The 20184-nt window shown below is 51.2% G+C and overlaps 9 protein-coding genes across 9 annotated transcripts; 5 read left to right on the top strand and 4 right to left on the bottom strand.

Moving 5' to 3' along the window:
* Window positions 1-2526: 2526 nt before the first annotated feature.
* On the bottom strand, window positions 2527-8216 carry COCVIDRAFT_41670 (hypothetical protein; the record flags this gene model as incomplete). Its single annotated transcript, XM_014696653.1, has 10 exons — window positions 2527-2619; window positions 2689-4337; window positions 4386-5096; window positions 5738-6722; window positions 6770-7045; window positions 7100-7267; window positions 7371-7494; window positions 7550-7621; window positions 7671-8046; window positions 8201-8216. 10 exons carry the CDS (start codon window positions 8214-8216, stop codon window positions 2527-2529), a joined length of 4470 nt encoding a protein of 1489 aa, XP_014552139.1.
* Window positions 8217-9392: 1176 nt separating this feature from the next.
* On the bottom strand, window positions 9393-9642 carry COCVIDRAFT_111117 (hypothetical protein; the record flags this gene model as incomplete). The annotated part of the gene is made up of 2 exons (XM_014696652.1): window positions 9393-9543; window positions 9593-9642. Coding segments are annotated over 2 exons (201 nt in total), but the record flags the coding sequence as incomplete, so codon positions are not given.
* A 263-nt stretch (window positions 9643-9905) lies between these two features.
* On the top strand, window positions 9906-10445 carry COCVIDRAFT_30444 (hypothetical protein; the record flags this gene model as incomplete). The annotated part of the gene is made up of 1 exon (XM_014696651.1): window positions 9906-10445. One exon carries the CDS (start codon window positions 9906-9908, stop codon window positions 10443-10445), a length of 540 nt encoding a protein of 179 aa, XP_014552137.1.
* Window positions 10446-11408: 963 nt separating this feature from the next.
* On the bottom strand, window positions 11409-11923 carry COCVIDRAFT_41668 (hypothetical protein; the record flags this gene model as incomplete). Its single annotated transcript, XM_014696650.1, has 2 exons — window positions 11409-11617; window positions 11749-11923. 2 exons carry the CDS (start codon window positions 11921-11923, stop codon window positions 11409-11411), a joined length of 384 nt encoding a protein of 127 aa, XP_014552136.1.
* Window positions 11924-12269: 346 nt separating this feature from the next.
* On the top strand, window positions 12270-12803 carry COCVIDRAFT_111058 (hypothetical protein; the record flags this gene model as incomplete). Its single annotated transcript, XM_014696649.1, has 1 exon — window positions 12270-12803. The coding sequence occupies one exon, from the start codon at window positions 12270-12272 to the stop codon at window positions 12801-12803; it is 534 nt and encodes a 177-aa protein (XP_014552135.1).
* Window positions 12804-14375: 1572 nt separating this feature from the next.
* On the top strand, window positions 14376-14702 carry COCVIDRAFT_62079 (hypothetical protein; the record flags this gene model as incomplete). Its single annotated transcript, XM_014696648.1, has 1 exon — window positions 14376-14702. A coding segment is annotated over one exon (327 nt), but the record flags the coding sequence as incomplete, so codon positions are not given.
* A 651-nt stretch (window positions 14703-15353) lies between these two features.
* On the bottom strand, window positions 15354-17015 carry COCVIDRAFT_30440 (hypothetical protein; the record flags this gene model as incomplete). Its single annotated transcript, XM_014696647.1, has 1 exon — window positions 15354-17015. The coding sequence occupies one exon, from the start codon at window positions 17013-17015 to the stop codon at window positions 15354-15356; it is 1662 nt and encodes a 553-aa protein (XP_014552133.1).
* Window positions 17016-17535: 520 nt separating this feature from the next.
* On the top strand, window positions 17536-18231 carry COCVIDRAFT_30439 (hypothetical protein; the record flags this gene model as incomplete). Its single annotated transcript, XM_014696646.1, has 2 exons — window positions 17536-17868; window positions 17920-18231. 2 exons carry the CDS (start codon window positions 17536-17538, stop codon window positions 18229-18231), a joined length of 645 nt encoding a protein of 214 aa, XP_014552132.1.
* A 402-nt stretch (window positions 18232-18633) lies between these two features.
* On the top strand, window positions 18634-19529 carry COCVIDRAFT_30438 (hypothetical protein; the record flags this gene model as incomplete). The annotated part of the gene is made up of 3 exons (XM_014696645.1): window positions 18634-18739; window positions 18787-19312; window positions 19370-19529. The coding sequence occupies 3 exons, from the start codon at window positions 18634-18636 to the stop codon at window positions 19527-19529; spliced, it is 792 nt and encodes a 263-aa protein (XP_014552131.1).
* Between the last annotated feature and the right edge of the window lie 655 nt (window positions 19530-20184).

Here is a 20184-nt window from a genome sequence, read left to right as displayed (position 1 = left end):
TGGGGCCAATTTGAGCGACAGAGCACTAACCCACATGCCTAACGCAGAGGTGCATTCGCAGTCGTAACACCAATCACATTCACACGTCTCCTGCATGAATGCCGAACAGTGGACACCCAGCCTGGGATCCGGGGAGCCATTGTGGCTGGTCATAATACATGGTAGGTAGAGATTAGCACAGAGCCGCAACTAAACTAGACCCTACCGCCTATATGGAGGCAAAATGTCCATGGGCTTCGTTGTTCGCACAGGGACCGTAAGGCAGAGCTGTGTGGCCATGGATTTGGGGTTTCAGCAGAGATTAAACATACGATTCAAAAAGACGCCATGTCAGCCGGGTATTTGGACGAGGCAATAGGGAAAAAAGGGCCCAAGGTGTTTCAAGGGATATTGCCGGAGCAGTTCGCAAGGGCGGGCGAAGCGGGCGGGCGGGCCTGAAAGGTGGGTGGTTGAGTGCAGAGTGGCAGAGTGGCAGCTTGGCGCGTCTGTGCCTGGAGATCGCTGGGCCGCATGCTGGCCACCCACTCCACTCTTCCAACGCTGCATTTCACACACACACACACCTTAGCAGCCCGCCCGCCTTCCGCTGCTGTCCAACCAGCAATCATCCATGCAAATATGCTGCACAACATGCCGCCCGTCTTACCAGCCCTGACTGTGGCACGCTGTGGCCTCATGTCCCTTTACCCCTACATCCGTCTGTCCAACTAATACTATGTACAACTGCGTATCTCGAGTAGCTATCTATGTCCATAGATGGGGACCCAAGTCTGCAACAAAATGACAGGCTGCTAGCATCCTCATGCGCCCCTTGACCACAATCAACACCCCTGCCACTTCTTTTCGCCCTTGTCTTGCCACCTCCGCCGCTTAAAGCCGTCACAACCGATGGCGGCATTGCTTGCAGAAATGGAGAGAACTTCCTGCCAGACAAAGACTTCCAAGTAGCACTACCGGTGTACGTCAATCAAATCCCAAGTGATGACAAGACGGGACACAGGCACATTCATGCTTCATCTGCTTCCCACCGGCAGCAACGTCACGGTGACCATCAAAACAATTAGGCGGCATCCCGTCTGTGGTTCCAAAGTGCCAAGCCTTGCTGGGTCCGGTGAGGCACCTTTTACGCTACTTTTTTCCCGCCTCGCACTCGAGCGCCGTATCACCCCAATGGGAGACGTCACACTCCCCCGGATTACGGTTGGAATCAAATCTCGGGTACCGTTGCGCCACTGACTGCTTGTTCCCAAAGCGTTGTCGACTACGGGATACTCATTGTAACAAAAGCTGTCCCTGATTCGTCTACTTACACTGTTTCTGCCGAACTGGAATAGAGCCAGGCACATGCACGCACGCAGATACTTATGTAGGCACCCGAAGCACTGCCGACAACAATACTCCGGATGCAAAAAAAACACGCAGGATTCGGTTTCACTAGCCTCAACAAAGCTTGGCGAGCTTAGTAGTCTGCAAACCAGCCCCAGCCGTACCATACCCGCCACAGCGGTTCCACTACTAACCACTGGGCTAGTACTGCGCACCAACTAACATCCGTTCCTGCGCAGTAGAGTACCAGCGAGCTCTGGTGCTAGAATTTCCCCTTCACCTGCTACTTGGTAGCAATATATCCCAGTACCCCTGGACACAAGTGTAGTGCAACGTCTATTTGCAAGATTGAAGCATTGCAGGAAAAACATGACAATGGCAATATTAGTAATGACGTACAAATCGTCTTTCAAAACAAGGTGCTCACATGGTTCGATGGTTCCGGGACTGTTTCATCCACTCGCAACCTTTGAAAAAAGAAAGATAAAACATGCGAAGGGAAAACATGGTCACTCGAACCACTCCATTACACACCCTTCCAAGCCCGTGCTACTGATCATCAATTCCAAGTGATCAATCAATTGGCGAGACGAACACACATGCAACACACACACAGATAAACTTCAAACACCACAACTTCCCAAAGAAATATGACATTTCCATTAACAACCCCAATAACCCCTCGGTATCTCATCCCGTACGTACAAATACAAGTACAAACAGCAAAGTAATCATACCCATGCATGTGACAGTACGACTGAATCGCCCTTGTCGTCACACGCACACAAACAATACTCGTGTCACAAACTATAGTTCCTCCCCCTTTTTTTCCCTCCTCGAAACCGCTTCAAACAGAAAACAAACCCCCAAACACCATAGAATGCAACATGCTTTCATCGTCCTCCCTTCTTTTTATTTCCTGTTTTTTGTGCTTGAAATACCATCTCGTCAAAGCGTAGGTAGCGTTGTAAGAGGTAATCATATTGTTTTGCCTTGTCCGAGGATATTTGGATAGGGTAAAAAAAAAGAGTGAATGCGAGATTACCCTTTCTTCCCTTTTCACTCAAGTCCCCCTGTGCAACGAGCGGTATGACAAGCAGGACTGTCAAAATATCTTAGTCTTTCCTCCCCGGGGAGTGTAACTTCTCTTCTCAAAATTAGATTGATAGACGGGTTGAACAAGACTCCGTGACAGTAGACTTAGATCCTCAGCTCCATCTGCTCATCCACAAAGGTAGCATTGGCATGGTGATGAGTGTGGTCATGGTGTCCTTGCTTAATCAAAGCGTTATACTGCGGGAACCAAACACGTTAGTTTTCTCATTACATCATCATCAAATACTAGCCTAGAGGCCAACGTACCTTGAAGCCAAAGTTCAAGCACAAAGCTACTACAAGACCAATGCACACAACCAACGGTCCCGTAATCGCATCAAAGTCCTTTCCGCTACGCTCCCGGATCAACTTAGCCCGGTACACGTACATGCCGTAGCCCCATGCTAGGGTAAAGGCAGCCACGCACGTATACACGACAGCCAGTGCGCGTGCAATGTCATTTCCTTCTCCTGCGGCATTGTACAAACCAAGGGACAGAGAAGCAAGCAAGACACTAACATGCTGCCACTTGATAAAGGTACGCTGGTTCGCGAGCCACACTTTGGCCTCGACCCTGACCGGGCCCTGGTCCTTGATCCATACACCGGGGTCTCTGATGCCTGGCGGCAGTTGAATCTTACGCTGTTGTCGGCGGGCGTACTTGGAGGTGGAGAAGGATGGGAAGAGAGCAGCAAGACCACCTCTTTGCGTCTTTCCTCCAGCAACTACATCGTCGTCCGAATCCGAATCTTCTTCAACGCGGACGTTGGTGTTGTTGTTCGCGTCACGGTTGCGGTCTTGCTGCGATTGCGAAAGGTGCGAACCAATCGTCGGCAGCGAGGGTCGGACGGCAGGCTGGGAGTGGGCTGCCATGCTAACACTCTTGGGCACAGAGCGAGTAGCTGCGGGTGAGCCAACGGGCGAGGCAATAGATGGGCGGAAACTAGGGCTTGCGCGTGCACCGAAGAGGGAGCCAACAGCAAACTCATCCTCGGCGGCTTTGCGTTTCTTCTCTTGCTCGTCGTCAAAGGCCTTATCAGGCTCCTTTCTGATGTCGTTGTCCACCTCGCTGAGCCAGAAGGGAAAGGTGTTAACGTTGTCCTCGAACAGTTTGGCGACACCGTGAACAAACTTGGAGAAGCGAGGCGACTCCTTGACGAGGTGAGAGTGCATCAGGTCCTCGATCCACTCGTACTTTTGTGAGCCCTTGACCTTGATCTCAAGCAGCGCATAGGGGAACCTGTGGATCTCGCCCTTCTTGAGGTTCTTGAATGGGTACTCCAGCTGGGCACCGTCAATGTCGTGCCTGTGCCAGTCCTCTGGGTCACGGCATGGCCTGCTCTCGTCGAGCGAGTCTTCGCGGATGAGGGCAAGATTGGTATCGAGCGAGATGCGGATGCGGTCGTCGCCCGGGATCTGGAAAGCAGTGCGAGTGTAGTTTGCGCGGAGCATGGGCTGTAGCTTTTGCTCCTTAACAAAGCTCTGGATGTCGCTGACGGCACTCTTAAACTGGTCAAGCTTCTGCTGGTCCTTGTTGGGCCTGTATTCCATCTTCTCAATGCTCTTCTCCATATGGTACTTGTCCTCGAGGAAAGGCTGCACATATTTGGCCTTGATGGGGAAGCGAACTTCCTCGGCGGCATTGCCCTCCTTGATGACCTTCTTCTCAAACATGATCTCGGGCTTTTCGTTGAGCTGGCCGTACCAGCGGAGGCGGAGCGAAGAGGCGTCAGGCTTGCCATTGACCTTGTCCGTGTAGAGTGAGAAGTCTGGGTTGTCGAAGTAGATGGAAGTGATTGTCGGGTCGCGCTGGGTACCCTCGGCAACCTTTGATGTCTGAGGGTTGTAGACAAGGACTGGGAGGCGGCGGAGGATGACCGTCTTAACCTCGAAGAGATTGTCCATGTGGACCCAAACTATATATTGTCAGCGCGGCGCGTTACAGCTGGCCATGTAAGACTTACACTTGTGTGAGTTGAAGGCCTCGCCCGTGGTGCTATCATCGTTAAAGGACAAGGCCTCCTTGGACTTGCCATCGAGGCTTTGGCGAACAAACGAGTAGAGAGCCGACAGCCTGTAGAGCAGCGGCGAGGCATCCTCGGTGTGAAGCGGGTGACGGGCAATGCGGGCGTCGATGAAGGGGCGCAGGCGGTAGGAGCTGCCGCGCAGCTTGTCGTGCTTCTTGGTGGCCTTGATGACGGCGGTGAAGTTAATGCGGCTAAAGGCTTCGAGCTCCTTGGTCTCTTTGGTGATGCTATCGAGCTCGCGCAGCACTTCCTTTAGCAGCTTTTCGCGCTCTTCCTGACTGAGCTCGGGCTTCTTGGGCGCATCTTTGGAGGACTCGGCCAGCAAGCCCTCGCCCTCGCCGTTACCACCGGCGTTGGTGTTGTCATCGTCGTGAACGCCCACGGCCAATGGCTCCAGCTTCTTCTCGCATGCCGAGGTACGGTCGCGCAGCTTCTGCGAGATGTCGGTGATGAAGTTGTGCACCTTTTCCAGCTGCACGTTGGCCAGCTCGTCGACAAAGGCGCTCTCATCGTCAGCAGTCCACGAGTCGTCATCCTCGTTGTCCTTGAGCAGCTTCTTGAGCTTGTCGTAGTCGATGTACTGGTCTTTCCATGGCGCATACACGCTCCGGCGAAGCGTCGTTCCGAACTTCATGGCTAAGCGAGAGGCTGAATGTGAGGAAGTGCAGGAAACGCGTCACACCAAGCAGCGCGGCATGCAGTAGTAAGAGAGTATTAGAAGAATAAACTACAACTCGACTGGGACTGGCCAGCGGGGAGCTTTGCCTGCCAGCAGCCAATGCCCAGGAACCACGGGCGCACGTGTTTCGCGTGCCGCCCGCGCGTCATAGCTGTGCAACTATGCTCTCACCCCTGCTCCGAGCAAAAAAAAACATTTTGCTACGAGTGGGTATCGGATCCTCACGACATCACCTCGACTCCATCCTGCCTCTGGTTGCGACAACTTGCCGTTGGTTTCCACCTTCGTATAAACACACAAGTACCGATTTCCAAACACGGCCTGTTCTCCAGCATGGTCGGTCCGTACGAGTCAGTCCACGTCAGGTACATCCATGTACTATTGTAATCCAATGTCATTGTATAGTCCCGATTTCAGCCTCCAAGCTCCGGCTTGTTATTGTTATGATTGATATACTACAAAACTATACATAAACATTGGCACCTGCAAATGTTCTTACTCTCAAAACAAGCCGCTCGGAACTCTAACGGCTTGTATATACCATGCTTTGAGCAAACTTATGCGGCACCCTTCAGATTCATCACGGTAGCAAACATCAACTCTTTGATACCACCGAGGCCTCGCCCATCCAGCCATTGAAGCACCCACGCCTTGTACCCATTTCCACCATCCCAATCCACACTCGCCCCACCTTTGCGCTTCAGTGCCTCTAGACTCTTCTCACTGACGGGTCCTCGGTGGTGCACCATAGTATTCGGATCAAGGTCGTTCTTATCAGCAAAGTCTTGTTCCATAGCACGCCAAGCTGCTGCAGAAAGCGCTGCTAGCCATGCGTTGTGAGACAGCCCAAAAGCCGTTTCGATAGTATACTCACGATCCATCTTCTTCAGATAAGAGTGGAGGATGGAGCGAAGTGCTGCATCACAGAATAACCCCTGCGACTTCTTGTCCTGAGCCACCAGACCCCGAGCTACCCAGAGAAGGTTGTACATGTCTCGCAAACAATAGTTGAATGTATCCGTAGCTTCAACAGGGTAGTAAGCTTTGACCGGTTTGGGATGCCTGTCAAATGCCAATTTGTACGCCCCAACAATGCCGCAGACACGTGCAAATGTCGTTGCCGAGGTATCCTGCGTCAAAAGATAGATCAGATGCATTGGTGGCAGCTGTATCGGCACCACTCGCGGCTTCGACGACGTGCTGACCAATTCGTAAAAGGAAAGGATGCACGACGTGACATCACTGCCCAGTCCTGCAGGTATCGAAACAAGAGCTGATGTGAATAATGTTGCAACATGCGTGGTCACACGGCTTAACGTCTGACTGCTTTCACTGCCACGATTTGCAGCGTCAGTGACCGCCGTCGATATATGATGCTGTACGAGAGCAGTATAGAAGTTAATGAGTTTGGGGTATGCTGGGATTCCTTGAGCCGCTATGGCCCGCTCGACAAAGGAGAGATATATCGCATGAACCTCTTCGAATGACTCAATGTCAATATAGGACAGTAGTCCTAGAATCGTGTCAAGGTTGTCCTGTCCATTCCATACTGGCAGATACTCTCGGAAGAAAGCCAATACACTAGAGTGTAACGTCTTCGATTGGTCAGCTTCGCACGAGTCGATATAATAAATGCCCTTACCTTTGTGTACTGGGCATATCTCAAGAGACCACTGAGTATCTCATCGAGATATCCGTCGTCTCCAGCCCCTTGGCGATGGGCCTCGAACTGCTCCTCTAAGCAGGCTGCAAGCCATACACCAATCCTGGCAGTCGAAATGCGTGATGGATTTAAATCCACATACTTTTGTAAAAGTGGATCCGCGAGCAACGATACTAGCTGACCTGGTGGCTCTATCCTATCAAGTTTCTCAACAAAATCATCAACACTGTCGATACCCTCGAGCGTCACTGAACTCTATATCGTAAAGTGTTAGTGTCTACTACTAAACGGTTCAGACTGGGAGCTTACTTCAGTCGCATGGTAGGTGTGCACTTCCGGGATGGCAGAGCTTTTGCTACCCTTGAGTCCCTTTCGTAGCACCTTGAAGCCGTTCTGCACCTCCCCGCCTGAATCGTCCACAGCATTGCTGGCCTCATGGACTGCGGCAATTCTGGCTCTCCATTCGTCGTCCGGTCGCTGCAAAGTTAGTTCATGTTCGGCAGTACGACGGTGGGGTGCGGGGAAATAGCGTGGGAGAGTCGAGGTTGCATTTGTAGTGGCACAAGCAGCGGATACTCACCGGAGCGAAAGATTTGCGACTCGTGGAAGTACTTCCAAGAATGATGTCGGGATAGTAGTCCTTGTACACGCGGAGAAGTCCCTGTAACGCGGGTTCATTACCTAGTCCGCGTGAAAGTTCCAGTCTGCAGTTGCGTTAGTAGCCCATGTCAAAGCACTGCCTTTGAAGTGTACACTCACAGTTGCTGTATGCGAAATGGCTTGACGTGCTTTCTGCGAGTGATGAGCGAGAGCAGATGACACAAGGACGTCCTGCTAAACTTAGCACACATGCGGTTGCAACCTGGCTGAAGTGGCTCACCTAATGCTGATCATATCCAGCATGCCGAATAGAACGCTATACAGACGCGAGAGAACATCCTGCTCTTCGATGATCTCATGAACTGTAATCAGCCACTTTACCAGACTGTCTTGGGTGCCAGGCGAGGGCTTTCCTTTGCCTTGACCAAGCGCCCCGACAACAGTGAGGACCACGTCACGTGGTATGCGACGGGCAGGGTACAGATTCTTGGTCAGGGTAGTAATGGTTGTCTGATCTAACGACGTTTTCACCGATATAAGCTGTACAACATGTCGAAGAGCATCCTGGTCAAGGCCGCCCTCTGTGGCATAACGGCAGATGACATCGACTATGCTCGAGACCTTGATGGTGCGTTGCTTTGCTGGTGTCCTAGATGCTGCAAGCCACTGTAAGCACTCTTCCTGACCGAGTCGACAGTCGCGTAGTGATGCCTACCTTGGTGTAATAAGTTTAGCGTCTCCTGCAGCGTGGGCCGCTCGTCTGCCGAGTCCATCAGTAGCTGGCATAGGGCGGGTCGCAGGTCGAGTTACCAGCAACAGATGGCATGCTGCTGTCAGTACCAGCATGCATCGGATAAGACTGCGTTTGGCCGTTGTGGATTCTCGGTGCGGTTGCGCGGGCGCGTTGCCGTCGTGGTTGTTGACATGAAGTTGCGCCTTGCCTGTTTGGACCGCGACCAAACAAGCGAGCAGCTCCCCGTCAGCCAGCCATCCATCCAGAAGAGTGCGTGCTACACCTCTTCCACCCACCTTGCAAACAGTACTGTCCTATGACTACATCGCGTTTGCGTATTCGGCCCTTCCTTCTATAGCCAATGGCTCAACTTACTGGTCAACTCACCGATTGGGGCTCCTGCGGCTCGCCCACGCTACTCCGGCTTGGTTCAATTAATCATGCAGATGTCACCCGCATGGCCTATCCGTCACTGGAACATGCTTCGCAGCGCTCGCCTGTCTCCACATTCACCTTGAACATTTGGTGCTACATGGCAAGCATCAAAAGGTAAAGATGCGTCGACTTGGCCGGTCCGACTGGCTCTGGGTCATGGGCTGCTTTGCACGTCAGCGATCGACTCCATCACTCCCTCTGCAACGTCAACTCCGAGCGTACACACCCCCGCGCGCTGTACGCCCCCCTGATGATGGTGTACGTACGCGGATACGTGCCTGGCCTACTGACCCGGTTGTTGGCTGGCTGCCTGATCCTGAGTGGCGTTCGTTCACAGATCCTCCACCAGACCGGTCGGTGAGGCGGTTTGTCCGGAGTGACAGCTTTCATCTTCCCTTCTGCTAGTACTGTAGGGCTCCAAGACTACCATGACTATCACTTCCTCATACACGTGCACATTGCAACAGTGCCCCGCATGTGCTATCCTATCAAATCTCGTTCGCCTTCGATACACGATCTTGCTGCTGCCCGATACAATCATGGCCATGCGGCGAGGCGTTCGTTGAAGTAACTGCCCACATACGCACCCGCGCCACCAGAATGCCTGCGACGTATCGGTCGTGGCCATGGACTGAAATATGCCAGCCACTCGGCACTCCTTCCGCCAAACACAGTCCCAAATTATTTGCTTTATCTGCCGGCCATGCCCGCATGGCCGAAGGTTTGTGCTACCCTCCTCATATCTGATCTGGTATCACCTCGATCATCATTTTCAATAATATCGGCATGCACATCTGGTAGCTTTTAGTTAATCAATTTTACCGTCTAAAGCCTCTAGGAGCCGGGAACACGATTACGACCCACCTTGTGATCATCAACCACTCGGTTTCTGGGTTTGTTGACCTGTTCCTGGAGTATCGAAGGAAAATATTGGGTAACCACGCCTTCGTGATTAGTCGCAGCCAGGCCTGCGCCATTTAGCTCGCTATTGAGCATTAGCGTTCCCGAGCCTCGCCTTAGCCTCAAAAAATTACTGTTGTCTCACGGCATAGCAACTTTCCTTCTTTTCGGCAACCCAGGCTCGTTACATTGCAGGTGAGATACGCGAGTTGGAGTGCTTTCCTGGAGCTTGATCCACGAGCCTTTTGTGGTATTTACAGGAAATGCCCATGAAATCTCTTACTGCACTATCCATTTGTCTTGTGGAGAATTATCTACGTTGGGATCATATCCAAAGGACACTGGCCTCTGGTCATGTATAAACACAGATCAGAAACCCCGTTCATTTACAAGTCATTTTGCTCAAGGACTACCTTTCCAACACCTTGCCCACCGAATCTGACCAAGATGCTTCATGGAGCTTCGGCCACCGGCGACGCTAAGCTTGTACGGTGTCCAAAGAGAACTCTGGAGAGATTACGGCATCTAAATGAAGCTGAGATAATCACTCTCTTCACGCCAATTGTCCCCCACCCTCCTTCCACAACACTGGCAAAAGATATGGATCCGTTTGAGCCTCTGGGCCGGGTGCTGCCACGAAAAGTACGACATGTGCCATACCGCCTCGACTACGGCAAAACGGAAACGCACGCCGACTTTCTGCCTTCAAGTGGAGCAGTTATAGTTGTCGTTTGTGCCACGGCCAATGTCCTCGGATATGATGCCCAAGCGTTTGAGAAACAGTTGCAGTTTGCTCGTGGCATAGCAAAGGACATCAAGGAGAACAACTCGATAGCCGGCATCCCTTTTGCAGTGCTCCTTATTAGCGATGACGCTGTTGGAAGGGGCTACATTAATGCCACTTGCGATCTCCCGGCAGTCATTACGGCCAACGATTATACAGCTGCAGCGTTGAACAATGCCGTCCGAGTTCTGTTTGGGATGTGAGAGTAATGAAGGGTGGTCTTTTGTGTGTCCGTATCCGGATTTTTATGCGCTACATCACATTGGGGGGCTTTAGTGCCATGGAGGCAAGTGTCATTGAGTGGTATTTGTGTAGCGTTCCAATTGCAAACAAAGACTTTGTTAGTTTAGGCATAATGCACATTGTCGTTAGCTTTAGTCCACGTTTATCATCTTCTTTACATACGTCATGAGAATGTACCCACTACCTCATTCACTATATTCATCTCTGTGCTCACTTGAACTCAGCAATACAACAGCAATGATATATTCAAGCAATCTACGGGAAATATCTCCACTACATACCATACATTACTCTACTCGGCAGTGAGATTGAATGTAGAAGAGAAGAAAAAAGAGACATGTCAACAAGGCCCGAGGTAGAAAAAAAGGCAGGTCGCCCCACTCGACGTACACGCGTGCATGCAAGGTCAATGTGATTGATTTCTGCACGGCGTGCATGATGCATATCACAACGCATACAGAGACGCTCACGTGAGGTCGATACCATGCTAGACAGGGCATGTACCTCGTATGTATGCAGTCTACGTGGCAGACAGGTACATGGGCGGGGGAGGGGGGAAGTAAACTTTGTATACTGGGGGGGAATGTGTACGTTAGTCGTGCTGACATGGCTATTCAAAAGAACAAGATAGCAAAAGGTATTAACATTATATTTGGTATTTCGTATCCGGTTCTGAATGTTGAATAATGACGTTTGACTCTGTCGTGGGCTGCCAGGTATATAATACGCAGAAGGGATGGCAGCATGAATGGTTCCCGTCTGCCTTGATGTTTTCTTCCATACACGCGTATTCGCTGCTCGTTACGCTCTTCAAAAAGACCCTGTCATGTATCTCCAAAGGCTCCATTGTTAAACGCCATAACCCCCTCTATTTCCCAACAAGTGTAGCTACTCTCATTCGTGCTGGCATGTCCTCCGTCGTTCTATGGCTCCATGTAGGCCCTTCCACCGGCCGGGAAATCTCCTAGGGGAGCATTCGGTGATACGCTCATTTTCTGTGCGTCATTGGCGAGCGATTGTTGGTTGCCAGATACATAGTAGAGGATACGATTCGCGATGATGGAAAGATGTTCGGGGAGGTATAGCGAAGCAGCGATTATGAGGAGAGAGAGTAGGAGGAAGAGCACAGAGTCTGTAGTTATGTTAATTGATGTCTTTTGTCTTTCATGGTTCTCACGCCATGTCTCTGCTGGAAAGGCAAGGGAAAGGGGTGTGGGTGTCTGGCGGTGACCAGAAGCACACACACATGTGGGAGGAACGTACTGAAGATGAACTTCTCGGTCGACGTCAACATGTATAGGGAGAAGGTGACTTCATATTGGTATCGCTTGCGCTGGAACCAGCGCAGCATGGTCGAGGGATACAACATGGCTGCAAGGAGGAGTGCGGAAGCCGAAGCCAAGAGGACGCCTGTCGCGAGGGATGTCGTGTCAACCATAGGAAATCGTAGTTACAGGGCGACTTAATAAAGGGTTCGGCCGAGGGATTTGCGTAAGTAGTTGGGGCGCGGCGCGCGGCGGATTTAGAATGGCATGGAAATCGGCGTAGGTGAAGGAAGGGGAGATTGACCAATTCAGGGACCGAGCGGATTTGGAGCAGGGGTCTGGCGTGTTGCTCCGCTCTCCACTCATCTCATGACGCGCACGACAATTTGTCAAGTCGCATTGCTGGTCAACAACGGCCAACAAAGTTTTCTCCGTGTGGCAATGCTGCTACCACGACATGCTACTGCTATTGCATCATCTCCAATCTAGAAGATCTGAAAAATGCACATTCGTCCGCTCATGCCCCGCCTCGCCCTCATCCGCGCATCTCCTTCCGTCTGTATCCAACATGCCGCATTCCACAGTACCCCTGCGCTCTTCTCCAAAGCTCTTCCGCCACGGCCCGTACTCGTTGAATCAGATCTGATAGAGAACTTTCTCAAGGGCTCTGGTCCCGGTGGTCAAAAAATCAACAAGACATCATCTGCCGTGCAACTCAAGCACATCCCCACAGGCATTGTCGTTAAATATCAAGATACGCGGTCGAGAGAGATTAATCGGAAGATGGCAAGACGAATCCTGCAGGACCGCATTGAGGAGATGGAGCTAGGAGAGGATGCTAGGACAAAGGTCAAGGCGAGAGAGAAGAGTAAGAAGAAGGCAAGCGCGGCGAAGAAGTCGAAGAGGAAATACAGAGCATTGGAGGAAGCGAAACAGAGTGGGAAAGAGGATGCGTCTGCGGATGAGGATGCTGATCTGGAAGTGGAGGAAGGTCAGGCTGCTGCGCCAGACTCGCTGAGAGCTGGCGATGTAAGCAAGGCCGCGGGTGATTGAATGCGGAAAGATACAAAAGATGATTCACATAAGAACATGCACGCTGTCGTATGCTGTAAGACGTAGATCCAGCAGGCGTGTGGCCTTTGACAAGACCGACTTTGCAGGACCCGGTCGCAAGACTCGGCGTTTCCACGCGTATAGCAAGCTCACGCGCTGGAGCTGTCGAGCTGTTGGCCAAGAGGAATTAGAGAAAGAAGGAACAAAGTCTATATGATGACGAACAAGGCGGCTGCCAGCTGTTGGAGAAGCCCATCAAGCCCGACGCCACGTCCTATCTCTGGCTTCAACGCGTGTCGTAGTACGTGTCCAATGCGTACAGCATCAAGGTCGCGGAAGATATCATGAAGCCTGCCACGCGTTCTTCGCCCAAGCTATACACACGATACGCCATCACACGTCGTACGCGTTTGCAACACCAACATCCATCTTCCTCAAGCAACTGGCGTCAAGCCAGAAGACTCAATGAAAAGGACAAGAGCACTCTTAGATGCGACCAGCAAAAATTGCCCCGCCGAGATTCCCGAAGGAAGCTCGTGACTTATCCACACCGCGCTGTGCAATGCAGGCGAACGAGTCAGACCACTGAATACATGAGCTCAGTGCGTCGCAAGAAGGTAAGTATGAGGAATCCAAGAGGGGACGGGGGGACAGTGGTCTTATATACTGGCAGGGAGACGCTAACTGCTAGCGTGCACGTGACCTTGGCTGCCTTCAACCCTGGGGCCATAAGCCCAGATCCATGGGCGGCTTCAAAGTGGGGCTTGTGGAGTGAAAGGGCTTGTGCGCGGGAATATGAAGACGTCTTTCACTATTGAGAATTTTAGGGCTCTGTAATGGTACGTTTCAGGACAGTTACTTAATGGATAACTGCGAAGAAACATGTATCAATATGCACTGGGACTTCACACTAGTCCATCTCCTATGACTACCGTTCCTTCAATCATTTTCTATATGCAGACATGTGGTATTCCCTGGATTTGATTCAATCTCCTCTTCACGTGGGGTAGTTCTTACAGATACGGATACAATACAGCCTGTCACTATCTCCAGCACTTCATTCAGACCCATTGGAGCTATTCCTACTCTGCTTGAGATTCTCTCCATCACAAAGTTTGGCTAGCAACAGATTGAACAAAATCCTTGGTGAGAGTAACGCAAAGCTCTCTTCGACATCTCACTTGATAACAATAACAAGATATGGTTACGACATAAACTTCCCCAACCATTGCGTCATCGTGAATCGCGTTCATTCCAGCAGTGTTCATGTACAACCTAGGCTCAGACTACAAACGAGCCCTACACCTTTCACTCCTTGCACTTGCTTCTTATCCAACCACCATATATTTCCCCTCTCCGAACTCTTCTCTTCCACCGCATCACAAACCATACCCGTGGTATTCCATCTCCCCTATCCCTTTTCCCAGAGACAAAGTCACCATGAAGTCGTTTATCGAGTCCATTTCCCACCGCTTGTCTAGCCCCAGCAGAAGCCGCTCCAAAAAGCTCCCTGTACCTCATGACGAACCATCGCCAATGGAAGGAGATGGCGGTAACTACCAGGGATCATCCGAGGAACACATTCCACTTCTCAACTTGGATCTCCTGAACATCAAGCCTGAGGATCGCCAGTGGTTCACAGACGTCAACATCGCTGTACGCGACCTCTCAAACGGTTCGGAAAATCAAAACTACGGACACATCCGCCGCATTGTCTCAAACGCCGCTCATATCCTCGACAAAGAAGTCAAGCATCATGAGTGGGCTCGCAAACTCGACCCCCTCATCATATGGGTCTCATGCATGATACACAGCGTGAGCAGTCAATTGCTTAGAGCAGCAGAGAAACCATGCGATCAACTTGATGTCATTGACTACTTCCTCAAGTCTTACGGCTGCCCGCTACCAATCCGTCGCCAAGTAGCCTTCATCACCATACGCGTCACAGTCGAAATCCAACTATACGATGTCAGCCTCATGAAGGTCTTTTCGGACGAGTACCCCGCTCACCGCGTGATTCAAGATGCGCACATGCTCGCTGAAATGGGCGCGATTGGTATCATTCGGTTCTACACGTTCTACGGACCACTTCCACCTGAGAGTTGGGACTCGACTGAGAAGGTCAGCAAGTTGATTGAGAACTACTTGAGCCAATATGTACAGGCTATGAGGACAGAGACTGGGAGGAACATGGCTGAGGAGCGGTTGAAGTGGATGAAGGAGGAGTTCTTGCACCAGTGGAGCCGAGAGGCTGATACGAGCAATGTGTAGACTGTTACACTTGAGGTCTTGGGGGCAATCATGTAGTAACTTTGGCGTTTCCGGGTTGTTTACATATTGTATGGAATTCCCCACATTAGCAATGGAAGCACTTGTAGTCTCTGGAAAAAAAAATCAATCTAATTCCTATAACACCGTGTACTCCGACATTCCATAAAACATGCACTGAAATCAATCCGTACCACTCTAGCCCCCAACGTCCTCGTCATACCCAAAAAAACCAAAGCAACTAAAACACCGCTTGAATCTCTCCCCCAAGCTACTCCTACTCTACTCATTGCACTTCCAAGTGACACTAAACGTGTCCCCATTACCCGCCAAGCACATGTTCAAACTCGACCCCTCCGCAACCACGCACGGCAGCCTCTCCTTTCCGTCACAGTAAATCCCCAAAGGATCAGACCCAATACCCACAAAGTCGCAATTCTTGTAGTCGGAATCGGGAATGTCGAAGCGTTTGGACAATCCGACGAGCGTCGATTCCTTGTAAAACGGAGTGTCGGTGCAGACGTTGAAGGGCGAGTCGCGGGGGTTGCGGTAGATGACTATGGATTCTGTGCCATCGCCTGCGGTGAGTTTGCCGGCTTGGTAGACTTGGTCGGTGGGTGAGGGCCCAGGCTGAGGTTCGGGTTTAGGTTCAGGCTGGGGCTCTGGTTGAGGCTCGGGTTGAGGCTCGGGTTCGGGCTCCTGAGGTGGCTCGACAGGTGCATCGGTGGGTTCTGGGGCGGGATCAACTGGTTCGCTAGGTGTGGGCTGGGGATCAGCTGGGGCGGGCACGTTGGGTGGAGCGTCGGCTCTGGGGAGCGGGCCGTCGCCGTCGACGGGGAAAGGGTAGCCCGGCATCAAGCCGTCGGTCAAGTCGAGGGTGCAGGCTGGTGCTTCGATGGTTGTGGTAGTAGTAGAATCGGAGACGCCACAAGCTGTCGTTGCTGTGCAAGAGGGATCTTTGCATGAGGTGGTTGTCGTGATTCCAAGGTCGTTGGTGCCGAAGCTACATCCTTGCGTGCACACGTTTGCTGTCTGGGTTTCGCAATCATCGGGATCTTCGTTGTTAGGCGGGGGAGGAGGAGGTGTGATGGTTGGATCAATGGGTTCGACTGGGTCAGGCACTGGATCAGGCACCGGGATCGGGTTGACAGGATCTGGTACTGGGATTGGGTTCTCAGGATCTGGTACAGGAATGGGATTGACAGGATCTGGCACTGGAATGGGATTGACAGGATCTGGCACTGGAATGGGATTGACAGGATCTGGCACTGGAATGGGAATAACTGGTCCAGGTATAGGAATGGGAATGACTGGGTCAGGAACTGGAATAGGCTCCACTGGATCCGGCTCGGGAATGGGCTCGACTGGGTCGGGCTCAGGAATGGGCTCAACTGGGTCAGGAGCCGGGATAGGGTCGACTGGATCAGGAACTGGAACAGGCTGGACTGGGTCAGGTTCCGGAATGGGTTCAACTGGACCGGGTTCTGGGATAGGGTCGATAGGTTCTGGCACTGGGCTAGGATCTGGCAATGGGACCGGGTCTACTGGAGGTGTATCAGTTGGTCCTGGAATTGGCGGAATAACATCTGTATTTTCCCCAGGCACAGGATCTGGATTGGTGATTGGTATGACCAGCTTCGGACACATATCGTCGCTGAACAAGAACACAAAGCCGTTGAGGTTGACATTGTTGTCTGCATTTAGCGATAACAAATTTGGGCCGATAGTGATGGCTGGTCCATTGGCCGAGATTGTTGAAGTTGCGCCATCAGGAAGGCCATTCACAACGACATCGGATGGACCTGGACTAAGAGTGAGAGTTGCCTCTGGCAAATTCACAATTGTCGGGCATGGAGGTGGATTGGCCTGTGGGGCTGGGCGAGCTTCGGCGAGGTAACTATTGAGAAGAGAGAGAAGGAGTGCGGAAGAACAGGAACGATGCATGATGCTAGATGAAAGGAGAGTAGAGCTGAGAATGTATGAAAGGTGTGTATGTTTGAATGATACTTGATACACTGGAGATGATAGACATTATATATACAATGTTCTTACCTCTGTCCTTGAATAGATCCAACTCCTTGATTGCTCGTTCTTGCTAGCTATTCTCGATCCATCACTGCCAAGTTACACCGGGTATTCGGGAAGACTCATGGGGCGAGGCGCACAACATTGCACACTATTTCAGGTACTCGATGTGGTAGAAAAGAATGTTAGTATTTTTGTATACACTTGAAACGAGAGTCGCTTGCCTTAAAAGTACCCTGCCCTTGGAGAATGAAATTATTGGCTATTTCTGGGAAACAAACGCAGGGATCTTGTAGTAGGATGAGAGGCGTGGGCGGCTAAAGCACCCCGCTGACATAAGAACTCACCACTTGCCCTTGACAACTTCAACCTGGAGCCTTAACTTTTACTCTTCCATCAAATCCCTTGCACAATTTTAAGATCACTTTGAAACGATACCATGGATCTTACAACCGCCGAGAAAATTTACAGCCAGATTGTTGCGGCAATCAAGAACAAAGACATTGAGGAGTTCGACCGAGTAGTCCAAGACAACCCAACATGGCCCCCACAGGAGCATTGGCTTGGACACCCACACGATGCTGCCTCCCGTTCCGGGCTTCCCATGTTCAAAGCATTCCTCAAGCATTTCCCACAGACCAAGGACTGGGACTGCGGCGAAACTGGGGATGTTGTCGGCGCTGCTGCAATGACGGGCGACATTCCAGTCCTAAAGTATTGCCTAGAAGAGCTTGGACACAATGCTAACGAGGGACGCATCTTCTTTTCTCCAGTAAGTTGCTCGTACTGTGGTAAATTGAATATGTGAAATGACTGTAATCAGGTGTTGTACTTTCTCAACTCCATGAAAGATACGACAATACCTGGAAAGAAAGCTGAGGTGATACAAATCCTTGAACAGCACGGTGCAACAATGGAAGGAGAGCCTGGGAGTATCATCCATCAGCGATCGCACAAAAAGCGCAATGGCAAATTGTGCTGGCACAAGAATGACCCGGTAGATTGCCCAGACTACGTGCATGATGAGAAGTCGAGCGTGGTTGAGCAGGCCAAGAAGCTGTTCGGATGGAACAAACCCGGTAGTAGCGTAGAAACCCCTGCTTCTGAAAGCCAGGAGAAACTGGCCCCTTCGTGAAGGAATATGTTGGTTTCGAGTATGTAGAATGAAGACGGCAGTTGGCCCTAAGCGTTACCATCAATTGAAAGTGCCTTGCCATAATTAGATCTCGTGGCCTAAATTCAGAGTGGAAATGTGTGTAGAGAGATTGTATAGTACGGCCCTGGTAGATACTTCCCCAACACTATCCTTGTCGCTCATGAAACGGCCTGCCTGACTTCGTGGGGTGGCTTGGTAGTAAGCTTCATAGATAGAATCAGTATACAGTCTTCAGCGCTTAGAGACAAGGAAAGAAGAGCATATAACGACATCTGGATATCTTCCTAAATCCACATCAGTACACTGTCTCCAATCTCCTTAGCAACAGCACCTCCATTCACTTTTGTCTTTCATTGCATCCCGTCCCATTCTTAGCACAGCATGAGGTTCCAATCTCTTCTTGCGTTCCCAGTCTCTCTTGCACTTCTTTGGAGTGCTGCTGGCCCGTTTACCAATGCAGCACCCGCTCCTCTGCCTCCTGATGCCGGTAAGTATGGTGAACTTTTATACACTCCTACATACTGATATCAGCAGTTACAACGAACATTCAGCTTCCTAGACAGATTGAGCATGTTCTGTACGGTTCAGACGTCGAAGATGTCAATGTCACCACCAATCATCTCGTTCGCCGCGGTTGCTTTCCCAGCAAAGAAGAAGAAGACGATATAGGCCCCACGACATGCGATGGTAGCGTTCCTCCGCTCGATGAATTGCGAGCTCAGATCCAGCGCTGGGGCCAAGTAGCTGCCAGAAGACCCGCCTTTTACACTTTTCTTGGAGCAGGCGGGGCGATCAAGACAAGCAAGTGCTGGGTCCAAACGCACCCTGACCTGATTGCGCCGGTCCCAAACCCGAAGATTGATAACCTTGGCGCTGTATTCTTCGATGATATCGTGGACAAACGTTACGAAGCAGTTATCGGGTCAGCATTGAGCGCGGGCAGACAAGTTAGCTATCAGAAATTGCTCAGTCAGGCTATGGCTATGGAAAGTCAAGGAGAAGTGTGGATCTTTACGAAAGCCGATGTAGACTTCGATACGCTCCCTCCAGACAACACCTGGTAGGTTATCGTATTGATTTCGAGACATAGTGACATGGAGCTGACAGAATACTACAGGAAGAACTGGGAGCTCCCGGCACTCACCCGCAATGACAAGGTAGACAGGATCATCCGCACCGACCCCACTGATGGGAGTGACCCGCCAATCACCCGAGTGATTTGGCAGAGAGGTGACCCACCCACGGCCAATGAGCCACGAGGACTGGTGGAGTCTTGAGTTGTTGACTTGGAGAGATTTGGAGTGCCGAATTTGGGTAGTTTTGTTGGTTCAAGTTTAGGGGTTTGTTTTGGCAGTCAGGCGTTCATCGTATCTTGTCTATTTTTCGCAACATTTACAATACTAGAGGGTACATTCTACATTATTGCAAGCCACCACAGTATTGACCCGCTCGACATATACGAGTAGTATGTACGTCACCTATGGGAATGTCGATTGGCGTCCTGCGTCTCCTTTTCTGGAAGTTTTGGGCTGCCAAAAATAGACGGTCGGAGTGGGGGCGTGCTTCCGCCTGGCACCGCCATCCACTCGGGCCCGCTAATTATACTCCACAACCAAGGTAATAACGGCCAAAGCTAAGCCTTGACGGCTTTTCTTCACCCTCTCATGTCGTAGGTGGCGAATCGGTGCTTCGGAATTCGAGCGACCAAATTACCGAAAGTCTAATGCGACCGACGGCGCTGTGTCGCGCGTGTTCAAAACACGTCGAAGGTGTCTTCTAGCACAATGTACTACACACAATAAGATTCCTCAATGCTGTATAACATTGTGGCTTTCCTCTGGACATGTCTTGGTCATTTGTTTTTCGACGAGGATCAGGGATTGCTTTTCGTCGCGGCTATCTGTGCCGTGGGCTCGGCGAAGTAAGCTCGTA

The sequence above is a fragment of the Bipolaris victoriae genome, assembly GCF_000527765.1.
Source record: "Bipolaris victoriae FI3 unplaced genomic scaffold scaffold_117, whole genome shotgun sequence".
Lineage (NCBI taxonomy): Eukaryota > Fungi > Ascomycota > Dothideomycetes > Pleosporales > Pleosporaceae > Bipolaris > Bipolaris victoriae.
Note: the sequence above shows the minus strand (reverse complement) of the source record. Positions and strands in the feature narration are given on the sequence as shown.